General features: G+C 54.1%; 1 protein-coding gene and 1 pseudogene across 2 annotated transcripts in view; one reads left to right on the forward strand and one right to left on the reverse strand.

Annotated features, from left to right (window-relative positions):
• Positions 1-2,051, forward strand: part of PRKAG1 (protein kinase AMP-activated non-catalytic subunit gamma 1) — a 22,343-nt gene extending 20,292 nt beyond the window's left edge. For both annotated transcript variants that reach the window (XM_028721361.2, XM_028721362.2), the window contains exon 12: positions 641-2,051. In XM_028721361.2, the coding sequence (XP_028577194.1) occupies positions 641-745 (105 nt within the window). In that variant the 3' untranslated portion in view covers positions 746-2,051. The remainder of the gene's footprint in view (positions 1-640) is intronic.
• A 289-nt stretch (positions 2,052-2,340) lies between these two features.
• On the reverse strand, positions 2,341-4,414 carry LOC114592799 (phosphatidylcholine-sterol acyltransferase pseudogene; annotated as a pseudogene).
• Positions 4,415-13,184: the final 8,770 nt, after the last annotated feature.

Here is a 13,184-nt window from a genome sequence, read left to right on the forward strand (position 1 = left end):
GCTGAAATGAAGAAAAGTTGGCCAGTGGGACTCTTTTGTGGGAGAGTCTTGCCTGAAACCTGGGGTGTGAGGATGACTTCAGAACAGCATTTGTCAGCTAGTGAAGTCCACACTTTATACAACATTATTCAGATTGACAAGGAACCAAAGGTGCCCTTGACTTGCTGCTTAACCACAAAGCTGTTATGTAAAAAGTTGCTTATCACTGAAGGATGGGATTCTCATTTCCATGGAGAAACTTGGAAGGCTTTGAATAGCATGAGAGAGTATTTGCAAGGGAAGAGAACGAGTACCAAAACACCAAATTTCTTTTTCATATAGACTTGGGGACAAATAGATACAAATTTTGTACTTACGTATTAATTTACCACATTCACACCTCACTTTTTCCTTCAAGGAGCGCAGGTCAGTATACAGTTTCTCCCCTCTGTATTTTGCCCCCACAACAGCCCTGTGAGGTAGGTTAGATGACTGGCCCAGTGTCCCTTGGTGAAGTTCATGGCTGCATGAGGATTTGGACCCCACTCCCAGTCCCAACGCACTCTGATCGCTAAGCCAACCTGGCTCTCTAAATCACTACCACCCCTAAATCTGGGCTGTGTCAAGCAAGTCCTCACAGGCCTTTTCTGCTAACCCATAGGTTCATCGGCTGGTTGTGGTGGATGAAAGCAATGTGGTGAAGGGGATCGTGTCCCTCTCGGATATTCTGCAGGCCCTGGTCCTGCCTGGCGGTCAGGAGCCCTGACTGCAGGAGGGCTGAGCCCCCCACCGTGAACCTGAAGCGTGGAGCAGCTCTCCCTTCTGCATCGCCCTTCTGGCCAGCCAGCTGAAGCCCAGAGCAGGCTATGCGGCCAGCCCAGTCACCAACCAACCCTCTGTGGGGCTACTTCCCATGGTCTTTCCCACCTCACCAGGCTGTGTGTCTCCTCTTTCCCCGTTTTGGTTGCAAAGGAGCCCCCCTTGAGCTAGGTGTATCGAGGGGGCCCCTCTGGCTGCAGGCTCAGGTGGGCTGTACTTTGCCACGCTTGGAGGGGAAGAAAAGGGAAACAGGCTTCCTGGGACGACTGCAAAGGAGATCCATGGGGAAGGGGCCACCTCAAAAGCCCAAGCACACACAGACACTCGGGAGGCGGACCTCTGCAGGTGGGCAGCATAAGTCATGGCAACTCTTGAGTGGGCGAACTGTGTGTTTGCGTAACCCCTGTATCTCTGCATGCCATACGGGCGCAGAAGGGAATTGTAGGTGGGAGGTTTCCATCCTAGTGCCACTTTGTCGCTTCCACCAAGCAATACTCTTTCCCTCCTAGTCTCTGCACAGGTTGGGGGGGGGGGGCGTTTCTGTTTCAGAGTTGCCATCCCCTGCTCTGCCCTTCCCAGCAGCACAACCAAGCCCCATTCCATAAGTTCCTGAATGGTGCAAATGAGATCTTCGCAGGAGCTGAAAACCACTTTCCAGGTCCTTGTGATGAGCCTGTGGTGGCCGTTGGCTGTCCAGAGTGCCTGAATTCCTGCTGATCTGTCTTGGGACAGCCTCAGTAGCTCCTGCTCACCTTGGTCTTGAATATATTGCCTATCAGTCCTGCCTATCAACTTAGCAGTGATAGGACTCTGCTCTGGCAGAGAGAAATGTGGTTGTCCATAGGCATATTCAAGCTCTCCTTTTGAGGCAGAAACATGAGTGCTTTTGAGAATCGGCACCTAATTCTTCCTTACCAAACCAGAGGCAGTTGCCTAGTCCCTCCGTTGCACAAGAGTATTTTTCTTGCCATAAAACTCACCTCTTTGTACATTCCTACAACTGCTCCCCATGTAAATTGTACAACATGTATTTTTGTAAAGCCACGGTTCTGACGCTCCGTCCACACTCTTCCTGTTTTCTTTGGCTGGGAGGGGGGCAGCGCTCGTTCTCCGTGCTCTGCCTCAACTTGGAACTTTTAAAAATGATTTCAGGTCCATGCAGAGGATCCTTCCGGGGCCCTTCCCTTTGTGTGATGTCAACTACTATTTGTTTTATTGAGATTCTGTACTTAATAAAAAATTGAGGTATCCTCTTTCAGTTTGTGTTGTCTTAAGAGCAAATGAACCATCGCAAACAACAAATATTTTCCCACGAGGGATGAAAACTCTTTCCTGATTCAGGTGACTCCAGTTCTAGGGTTGAGTTAAGCGGGAAACATCCAGGGCTAGACCAAGGCAGTTTGTTGCCTGAGGTGACCCTCTTCCCAAATACCCAAGGTCAGTTAGGTTACTTTGGCACTGGAGACAGAAAATCCCACAAGCGCCTCTCTGTATACAGTTAAGAATAAATAACCATTTGTGGCCCTTTCAGCTGCCTCACTCTAAAAATATCAACCTACCTTCCTTCTCCCACCCAAAGCAGCAGAGGCAACGGGGGTTTGTGGATAGTTTTGGGATCCAGCGGCCAGACCTATATTCTCTCTTCCCCCTTCCCAGCCTCTTTTTGCCATGCCCAGGACATTTTATGAATTTGCTTCTCTAAAATGTACATTACTATGCAAAGTGCATTGAAGTTGATGGGGTCCTCATAGGGGAAGCAGTCGTCGTAGGTTTCCAGAGCTGGTAACCCGTGTCCTAGAAGCAATACAGCTTGACCTCTGGGATGGGCAGCCCCTTCAGGAGGTCCTTTGTGGTGTTCCACATGTACCAGCCTTCCTCAAAGTCAACGCTGGTGAAGAAACACTAGTGGTCCTGGTAGGTGTCATTGTGGGAGGGGGTGGAGATGAAGACGTGCGCCTCGGGCCACAAAAGCGTGTCTGGGAACACCCAGGGGCTGGATGTGGTCCTGCACTTCTAACACAATTTGATGGTGGACATGATGGGGATGCCCTGAAATGCAGACCACCTTGATATCTACTACAGCACGGGTGTCAAACACAAGGTCCGCGGGCCGAATCCGGCCCGCCAGACCTTGTCATGTGGCCCGTGTAGCCGCCGCCGGCCTTCACCTTTTATTCTCGCTTTTTTTTTTTGGCACAAGAAAGCTGCCTCTTCAGCGCATGCGCGGCAGCCTACAAGCCAGAGAACGTCTGCCCTCTAGCGGTGCCAAACTGCTGATGCGGCCCCCGATGAATTTCAGTTTGACACCCCTGTACTACAGCACTGGCATAGATCTCCAGCTACACAAATCTCCCAGGAAGCTCGCTTTGCCTGGGCTTGAGCAAACAGACTTGAAAGAGAGACTGCAATACTTGGAAACCCTTGAGAGGGACAGTGCTGGCACTTGGGGACAGAAACTGCACCAGGGCTGACCGGTTACTTAGGGCACAGTGTGCCTGGGGGTGGTGTATGCCACCACTGGGCATCTGCCACGACTGATGTGCTCCTCTACTTGCCACTGGCCTGCCATCTTCCTCCTCCTTGCTCTTTTTGGGGTGGCCCTGGGTTGATCCCCCCACCATCCATGACCATGCAGGTAGAGCGTACACACTATACCTTTAGAGCACATTCAAATCATGTTTCCTTCCTCAAAGAATTCTGGACACTATAGTTTGTTAAAGTTGCTGGGAATTGTAACTCTGTGAGGGATAAACTACAATGCCCAGGATTTTTTGAGGGAAAGAAGGTGCTTAAAATGGACATTAAAGGTATTGTGTCTGTTTATGTTTCATACCACACAATAAACAAAGCTTATTGAGCACCACACACCCTGAGAACAGCAGGAAAAACTAAGGCTGTACACATTCTACATCTTTAAAGCAAATTGAGTTTTATGAGAAATCCCAGCACAATCCAAGAGAGCCATCTCTATTTTTAGCAACAATAACAGAAAGAAGGGAAGATGCATTTCCCACACTCCTCGTCCTCACACACGTGTGGCCAGGATCATGTCTAGATTAGTTTAGCAGAAGGCAATAAAAGAACGTAATTCTATGCTGGAGGCCTGAGAACTCTTGCTTCTTAAAAGTGCACTTCAGAGGTGCATAGTAGCCGTTTTGGGGTCTGGAGAGGCCTGATATTCTGGCCCACCTCACCCAGACCTTCCAAGTATCCCTAATTTCCAGGGACTTCCCTGATTTAGAGAAGCCATCCTGGATTTTTATTTGATTCCAGAATGTCCCACTTTTCCTTAGAATGTCCCTATGTTCATTGGAGAAATGTTGGAGGGTATGCTCACTTGCTGGCAAGCAACTTACCTGAGGCCAGGACCCTCATGGGCTTCACTGCTCCCCCCCCCAGGAGCCCCCAGGGAGATGAATCCCTAGACATTTTGGCTTTTCCAAGCCTGGGACTGCTGGCTGGAGGGGAAGTAGAAGATGCAGAGGTTCCCCAGGCTACGTCCAATGAGGAAGGTCTACAATCGTTGACCATGCTGGCTGCTGGGGTGGAAGAGCGTTGGAGCCCAACACCTGAGGGAGTCTATAACAGGCTTTGAAGTGTTTTCAGCCGGTGACATCCCTGCTATTGTCAGTCCAACCGTCAACCCCAAGAGGCAGGAACATGGTGAAGATGTCCTCTGTCTGGCGGTAGCACATCCAGTTCACCACATTGGGCTTGTCCACATCAGCCTCCGGCTGGTTTCCCAGGCAACCAGGCACAGCACGGGGTGGAAGCCTGCCTTCGTGGTGCACCCACACAGCAATATAACAATGAATACAAAGAACAAATTGGACAAGTACACATGGTATAATTGGGAGCAAAATGTCAGCAGCAGCATCCTGTGGCAGATCTGGGTTGGGGGCTCCTCCTTCCTCACAGACCTGATATTTGTATGAGAGTCTCCCCACCATCTCCTGCAAGCAAGCCGTTACTTTGGCTTCCACTAGACAGGAAGAAACCCCCCCCCCAGGAGTTCAGGCGTAGTGCAAGGACTAAATGATGTCATCTTCAGAGGTGTTATTTGGCAATCCTTTTTCTCAAAAACCCACCAGCTAAGTGAAAAGGAAGCAGTAAGGGTTAAATTGCCTGCTTTTGTTTTGCAAAAGTGTTTTGATTATAACCCACCAAAATGTCACAAAATACTGAGCAAGCTTTTGAGTCCATCGGGTTGCATATTTGCGGGTGAAGGGCGGGAGGAAAATGACTTAGTATTCCTATCCCCTGTAAAATTTTATTAAGGTTATTTCATGGATGTCAGGGGTTCAGGAGCAGAGGCAAGGGCAAGGGAGGAAACAGAGAGCGAAGGGGAGGAGGCAGAAGAAAAGATGAGTGATGACGACGACCCGAGATCTCCGAGTCTTTCCAGTGAATCGGAGGATTCGCAGAAAGGAGCACCAGTGGCCAAGGCAAGGGGGGAGTTTAGGGGGGCACCCCAGGAAGATAGAGCCAGAGGGGACTCAGAGGAGAGCAGTTGGAGATCGGGACCAGCGTCACCGCCAGAGAACAGGGAAGAGGAAGGGAGCCAGGGGGCAAGCGCTGGCAGCTCACAACAGGAGGGAGGGCACGAGTCAGGGGTGGCCACACCTCCATCTGGGAGCGAAGAGACGGTTAGACGGAAGGTGGAAGGTTGGGCGCGCGCGCCAAGTTCAAATGCACAGGAAGGCGGCGCAGTAGGCAGCCCGGAAAGGGAGCCAGGTCCTAAAGCCCGGCGCAAGGAGACAGGAGGGTCCGGGGGGTCAGCGTCAGAAGAATCCCGGAAGGAAGAGACCCAGGGGGGCAGAGGGACCCAGAGAAGAACAGTCAGGCGGAAAAGGTGGAGCAGGGCTAGGATATTAAGTTGGTGTACAAGGGGCGGAGATTCAGACGGAGCTTCGCCGATCTAGCTACTAGACGTAGAGTTGCACGCAGCAGCTTGAGAATGGAAACTGTAACTCAATAAAGACTTTTACTTAATGACCGTTGGCTAGCGTGATCCTCTGTGAGCTAGGATCTTGAAGCAACTCTGACAGTAAGCTCCGTCTCTAAGAATTGTGGGCATATACAGCCTCGAGGAGAGGAGAGAAGCAGGTGCCTACTAGCGAGCTCACGAACGGCAGCCGACATGACGGCTGAACAGCAAATAGCGGAACTCAGAGAAGCAGTGTCACAGCTGAATGCCGAGGCTCTCGCATCCAGGAAGAGAGAGGAGGACGCAGCTGCCGCCTACAGGGATCTCCAGGTCAGGTTGGAAGTGCTTACGAAGCAAGGGCAACAGACACCCAAACCAGAGGGGATTGGGTTGGGGAGACGCACAGGCGGTCTGGTCTCTCACTTCGATGGGAACCTGCAACAGTATCCCAATTTTAGAGCAGACGTGCTGTGTGCACTGCAACTGCTGAATAAAGATTTTAGAGATGAGCAGGAGAAAGTGGGATTCATCATGTCCTATTTGCATGGGGATGCCAGGGCATGGCTGCGCAATTTGTGGAGGGATAACGATCCGGCGCTCCAAAATGCGAATGCCTTTATTAAAGCGATGGATGGGTGTTTTTTATCAAGCATTGACGTGGATCTTGCTCGGCAACAGATTCATGGACTGAAGCAGGGAAGGGCCAGCGTACGGCAGTACCATGCCCGCTTTTTCGCCTTGGCCAGTGCCCTAGAATGGGACAGAGATGCGACTCCTGTAAGAGACCTGTTCTGGGAGGGATTAAACAGCTCTGTGAAAGATGAAATTGCGAGGGGGGAGAGACCCCGGACCACCCAGGAGGTCGTGCAGAGGGCGCTGGCAGTGGGGGTACGGCTGGAAGGACGTCCGTGGAGCAGGGACGAAGGGCGTGGAGGGCGCGAACCAGCCAGGGGCTCCTCCTTCTTTCCCAGAGAAGCAGCACGTACGCAATCCACGCCTCCGCCAGGAGGAGGAGCTGAACCGATGGAGGTTGGAGGTGCCAGGGCTCAGTCAGCAACCAGAGCTCTAGCACCAGCAGCAGTGAAAGCGAAGCCTCCTAGAGGGAACAGGAAGTGTTACGTCTGTGAGGAGCCAGGGCATATGGCGAAAGAGTGTCCCCAGAGGCTCCGCAAGCTCACTGCAGCCTCAGCAATGGCGACTGCAGCAACGCAGCAAGGAGAACCACAGCAGGGAAACGATGCAGTCTGGCTGGAGGAAGAGGCACTGGGGCCCAGCCAGACGTATTAATGATGCAGTCCCCAGAGATTTTACAGCCCGTGAACCCCCTCCCGCCCAAACCAGTGGTGAGGCTCACCGCATCGCTCCAGCTGCCCAATGGCATCACCATGGACGTGCCAATCACCATTGACTCAGGCAGCAATGCGGACTTTATAGGGCAGGACTTTGTCAACAAGCATGCTATACAGTTGCTGCCGGCCACACTGCCCCTGCAGGTTGTCACGGTGGATGGCAGGGAGCTGCTAGGGGGGCAAGTGGTGCAGCAGACGCCACCAATGGTGATGCGACTTGGGAATCACAAAGAAGTCATCAGCTTCAACGTCACTCAATTGTCGGACACGCCCATTGTGTTGGGCATGAGTTGGCTGGACAAGCACAGCCCAACGCTGGCTTGGTATCAGAGGCAGCTGACCTTCGGCTCTTCCTTTTGTGCTGAACACTGCATCGTGCCCAGGCAGGAAGGAGAGGAAGAAGAGTCGCAGCTGCTGCTAGGCACGCTGCAAGCGATTCCCCACAAGTACGCAGAATTTTTGGAAGTTTTCTGCGAGAAGGAGGCAGACAGGCTACCCCCTCACAGGCCATATGACTGCAAGATTGACCTGCTGCCAGGGGCGGCGCTGCCTAAGGGGAGACTGTATTCCATGTCAGAGGACGAACTGCAAGAACTCAAAGAGTTCATAGATCATAATTTGGAGCGCGGTTTCATCCGAGAGTCCGAGGCGGCGGGAGGCAGCCCGGTGTTCTTCGTTAAGAAGCGGGACACGCCCCAAAAGAGACTCGTAGTGGATTACAGGATCTTGAACAGTGTGACTAAGCCGTCGGACTTCCCCATGCCCCGAATTGACGACCTCCTCGCAAAGGTGCGGAAGGGCAGAGTGTTCACCAAGTTGGACCTGCGAGGGGCGTACAACCTCATTCGCATGCGGGAGGGAGATGAGTGGAAAACAGCCATGTTCACGCCACTGGGGACCTACGAATATAGAGTTATGCCTTTTGGATTGCAAAATGGCTCCCACGTTTTTCAAGCATTCATGCATCACGTGTTGGCGGGACTTCTCTACAAGACGTGCGTCTGTTTCTTAGATGACATCCTGATCTTTTCGGAGTCGCAACAGGAGCATGACAAACACGTCAAGGAAGTGCTGAACAGGCTAAAGCAACATAGGCTCTACGCCAAGCTGGAGAAGTGCCAATTTGACGTGACGGAGGTGGATTTTCTGGGCTACAAGCTGTCTGACAAGGGGCTCGCCATGGACAGCGCCAAGGTTCGAGCGGTGTTGGATTGGAAGAGCCCGCGCAACCGGAAGGAGGTCCAACGGTTTGTCGGCTTTGCGAACTTCTATCGCAAGTTTATCAAGGGCTTCGCTATGCAGACGGCGGCCATCACTGACACGCTTAGCTCCAAGAAAAAGAAGTTCATTTGGACAGAGCAGGCGGAACAGTCCTTTCAGGCACTCAAGCGTCTCTTCGCGTCGGAAGAGCAGCTGCTTCATGTCAACCCCAGCAAGCCGATGAGGGTGGAGACAGACGCCTCGGACAGAGCCGTGGGGGCGGTCCTGCTGCAGAAAGACCCGCAGGGGGTGTGGCGACCGGGAGCGTTTTACTCCAGGAAGCTCAGCAAGTCCGAGCAGAACTACACCATATGGGACAGGGAGTTGCTGGCCATTCATGCAGCGTTCAAGGCGTGGAGGCACTTTCTGATCGGCGCCAAGCACACGGTGCAGGTTTGCACGGACCACAAGAACCTAGAGCACTGGCGCACGGCACAGTTCCTGAACCAAAGGCAGATACGTTGGGCTGAGTTCTTTGCGAACTTCGACTTCCGAATAGAGTATGTCCCGGGGGACACCAACATCATGGCGGACGCTCTCTCTCGCAAGCCACAGTATCTGGAGGACGCAACGCCAGCGGCCGCCATGCACATCTTCGCACCAACAGTGTGGGCGTGCGCCGCGGCAACCGTGGATCTGGAGGCGGTGCGACGAGCGTTGCAGGGGGACTCCTTCGCGCAAGCAAAGATGGCAGAGGTGCAAAGGGGCAAGGCAGCGGCCGACGGTTTCCAGCTAAGAGATGGCTTGCTCATCCGTAAAGGGGCCATCTACGTGCCGGGAGACGACCTTCGCGCCAAGGTGCTGCAGCAGCTGCACGACGCGCCCACTGCAGGGCACTTCGGCAAGGAGAAGACGGTGGAATTAGTCGCCAGGGATTTCTGGTGGCCTGGAATGAGAGGGGAGGTCGCGGACTACGTGGCGAGGTGTGACACCTGCCAGAGGGCGAAGCCAGTGCTTAGACCGCCGGCCGGACTGTTGGAACCGCTGCAAACTCCGGTCGAACCTTGGGAGAGAGTGGCCCTGGACTTTGTCACGGATCTGCCCAGCTCGAGGGGCAAGACGGCAGTGCTGGTGGTGGTGGACTTGTTCTCCAAGATGGCACATTTCATTCCGTGTGCGAAGGTGGCCACGGCGGAACAAACCGCCAAACTGTTCATAGACCACGTGTTCAAGGTTCACGGTCTGCCACGGTCTATTCTGTCCGACCGGGGGCGGCAGTTCATCTCGAATTTCTGGCAGAGGCTGATGGGCTTCCTGAACGTCAAGATCAACCTGGCGTCGGCGAGACACCCGCAGACCAACGGGCAAGCGGAGCGGGTCAATGCCATCATGCAGCAGTACTTGCGGTGTTATGCAAATCAACAGCCTGCGACGTGGGTGGATTACCTGCCGCTCGCCGAGTTCGCCTACAACAACACGAAGCACGTGTCCACGGGGGTCACGCCGTTCTTCGCCAACAACGGGAGGCACCCCAGAACCTTCCCGGGACTGGAAAGGCTGGGGGAGGGGGAGCCGCAGACGGCAGATGCGTTCGCGTCGGAACTGCAGGAAGTCCACGATCAGCTGAGGCGCCACCTGGAGCTGGCCAAGCACGCATACAAGGTACAAGCGGACAAACGCAGAAGGGTTGGCGAAGAGCTCCACGTGGGAGACTGGGTCTGGTTAGCAGCCCACGCAGTGCCGGCCAGGTCGTTGGCCAAGAAGAAACTAGGGCATAAGCAACTGGGGCCCTATCAAGTCGAAGAGCAGGTCAACCCAGTGGCCTTCAGGCTGGCGCTTCCGGAGGGTTCCAGAATGCATCCGGTGTTCCACAGATCGGTGCTCACTCCCTACAAGGCACCGCACAGGTTTCAGGAACCCGGAACGGCGCCGAGTCCGGTCAGAGACAGAACAGGGCACGCAGGAGTGGCACAGAAGGAGCGCATCAACGAAGTCACAGAAATTTTGGATTCCAGATGGGGGGAAGAAGGGGTAGAATACTTTCTCGCCAAGGAGGGCACCCCGGCCAGTGCGAACAGCTGGGTGCCGGGCTACGCCTTGGACGAACCTCTGCTCAAAGACGAGTTTCATGCCCTCTTCCCACATAGACCGATGCCAGCAGACTTTTTCGACGACTGGCTTTTCACGCCCACGCTTTCGGCCAGCACGTTCCGGGGGTTCGACTCGGACGAGGACCCGACACGAGACGTCCGCTCCCCGGAGGGGTCACCCTCGGGATCTGCCTCAGAACCCTCGTATTGGTGGGACGACAGACCAGAGGAGCAGTGGCGCAGGAAGTGGCAAGAAGGTCCAGGACGAGCAACGCCGCCAGGAGGAAGTGAGGGAGAGACGGACATGGACGTTTTCGGGGACGACCCAGGTTTCGAGCACGGCGGCACAGAGATGGAAGCAGAGGTGACCGTCGTCGACGAGAGCAGGGAGGAAGAACCGGAAGACTTCGGATGGAGGCCCGCTACGGGAAGCGAACGGTACCCGACATTCGTCCCCTTGACACAGCAGCACCCAGCTCCAGCACCGGAAGGAGGGGAAGGGGGAGTGGGGGGCTTCGAGGGGGGGATGGATGTCAGGGGTTCAGGAGCAGAGGCAAGGGCAAGGGAGGAAACAGAGAGCGAAGGGGAGGAGGCAGAAGAAAAGATGAGTGATGACGACGACCCGAGATCTCCGAGTCTTTCCAGTGAATCGGAGGATTCGCAGAAAGGAGCACCAGTGGCCAAGGCAAGGGGGGAGTTTAGGGGGGCACCCCAGGAAGATAGAGCCAGAGGGGACTCAGAGGAGAGCAGTTGGAGATCGGGACCAGCGTCACCGCCAGAGAACAGGGAAGAGGAAGGGAGCCAGGGGGCAAGCGCTGGCAGCTCACAACAGGAGGGAGGGCACGAGTCAGGGGTGGCCACACCTCCATCTGGGAGCGAAGAGACGGTTAGACGGAAGGTGGAAGGTTGGGCGCGCACGCCAAGTTCAAATGCACAGGAAGGCGGCGCAGTAGGCAGCCCGGAAAGGGAGCCAGGTCCTAAAGCCCGGCGCAAGGAGACAGGAGGGTCCGGGGGGTCAGCGTCAGAAGAATCCCGGAAGGAAGAGACCCAGGGGGGCAGAGGGACCCAGAGAAGAACAGTCAGGCGGAAAAGGTGGAGCAGGGCTAGGATATTAAGTTGGTGTACAAGGGGCGGAGATTCAGACGGAGCTTCGCCGATCTAGCTACTAGACGTAGAGTTGCACGCAGCAGCTTGAGAATGGAAACTGTAACTCAATAAAGACTTTTACTTAATGACCGTTGGCTAGCGTGATCCTCTGTGAGCTAGGATCTTGAAGCAACTCTGACAATAATATAATTAAAAATGAACTAATCTAAATAAAAGCAGAAAAATGAAATGCAGAATCCTCTCTCAATCCTTGTCTCACACAGAAAGAGATAGACCGTCCCTTCCATTTATGCTTCTTCCACTCTTTTTCCAAGAAAAGCACCAGAGGCTTGGTAGCTTTTCCCTCCGAATTCACTCCAAATTGTACAGAGAATCCTTGGGAAACTGGCATAATATATTGAAGCGAGAATGTTTGCACTGGCCAAGTTCAGTTTTGTTGTATGGTGGGGTTTTTTTTGGGGGGGGGGGTTGTCATGAAGAATTTCCCACTACATCACTGGTGTTCGGCTCACTTGCGAAGCTTCTGGGCCCTCCCGCAATACAAGGGTGTGTCACACACCTCTCTTACATGCGTTGTGTTTGAAAGCATGGCGTTCAAGAGGAAGTATTCGGCAGCCAAGTAAGGCTGCTCATGCATAGGACTTGCTTCCTCTGTGGGGCTGGAGTGACAACCTCCCCCTTGCAACTCTTGAGGAGTAACAGTTGGAAGCCTTGGTGGGGTCCAAGGATCTTCCAACCTGAAGCGGCTCCACCCTCTCTTGCAAAGGTGGCCCCTCTTGTTCCCACCCTGCCCTGTATCTAGTTGCAAGGCCAGCAGAGCTGCCTGTCTGCCCCCCCATCATTCCTCCTCCCTCCCTCCCTCCTCCACTGCCCCCGGGGCCCTTAGGACTAGGAATGTGCTGAGCCAGCATCACCGCCCAGACACCAAATCCCTGTTTGTTCTGCCCGTGGCTTTTAAAAGGGCGGAAATCCTCCCAGGCACCCAGCCGGAGCCGTGGGTGGTGATGGCACAGCCTAGCAAAGGGAACAACAGTTGGGGGGCAAGGTAGGTGCTCCCCAGGCCAAGTGGAAGGGCCAGCGAGGAAAGGTGGAATCGGACAGTGTGAGGAAGCTTGTGGTGAATGTGGTTGAAGCTCCCAGATGGTTCCCCCAAGTATTGAAAGAGTCTGGGGGGACACACAGTGGGTGACGATGTTTACCTTCTGGCTGTGGGGAATGGGCTGCAAAGGTTGCTGTGGGGATGTGCTGTGAGGCCAGTTGTCACAGGGAGCCTGGATTCTCAGCTCTGCACACACTGAGCACTGGAGACAGGAATCTCTTTTCCTCCCCTGAGGGGCTTCTCTTCCCCCACTCCCCCCCCCAACTAGTTTGTGTGCCCAGGGAACCCTCCACTCAAGGCCTATGGAAAGATCTTAAGGCCTGAAGACCCCAACAGAGCTAGGAGCAGTTGGTCTAGATCAGGCATGGCCAAACTTGGCCTTCCAGATGTTTTGGGACTACAACTCCCATCCTCTCTAGCTAACAGGACCAGTGGTCAGGGATGATGGGAATTGTAGTCCCAAAACATCTGGAGGGCCAAGTATGGCCATGCCTAGTCTAGATCCTTATGCAAGGCACCATTTACACTTGTTTCACATTGGGCAAGGAGGTGCTGCGCCTAAGCGACCTGTGGGGACCAATAATGGACTGTGCACACTAAATGGGGTGAGGAGC

This window comes from Podarcis muralis, chromosome 2, assembly GCF_964188315.1.
Source record: "Podarcis muralis chromosome 2, rPodMur119.hap1.1, whole genome shotgun sequence".
NCBI classification, from domain to species: Eukaryota; Metazoa; Chordata; class Lepidosauria; order Squamata; family Lacertidae; genus Podarcis; species Podarcis muralis.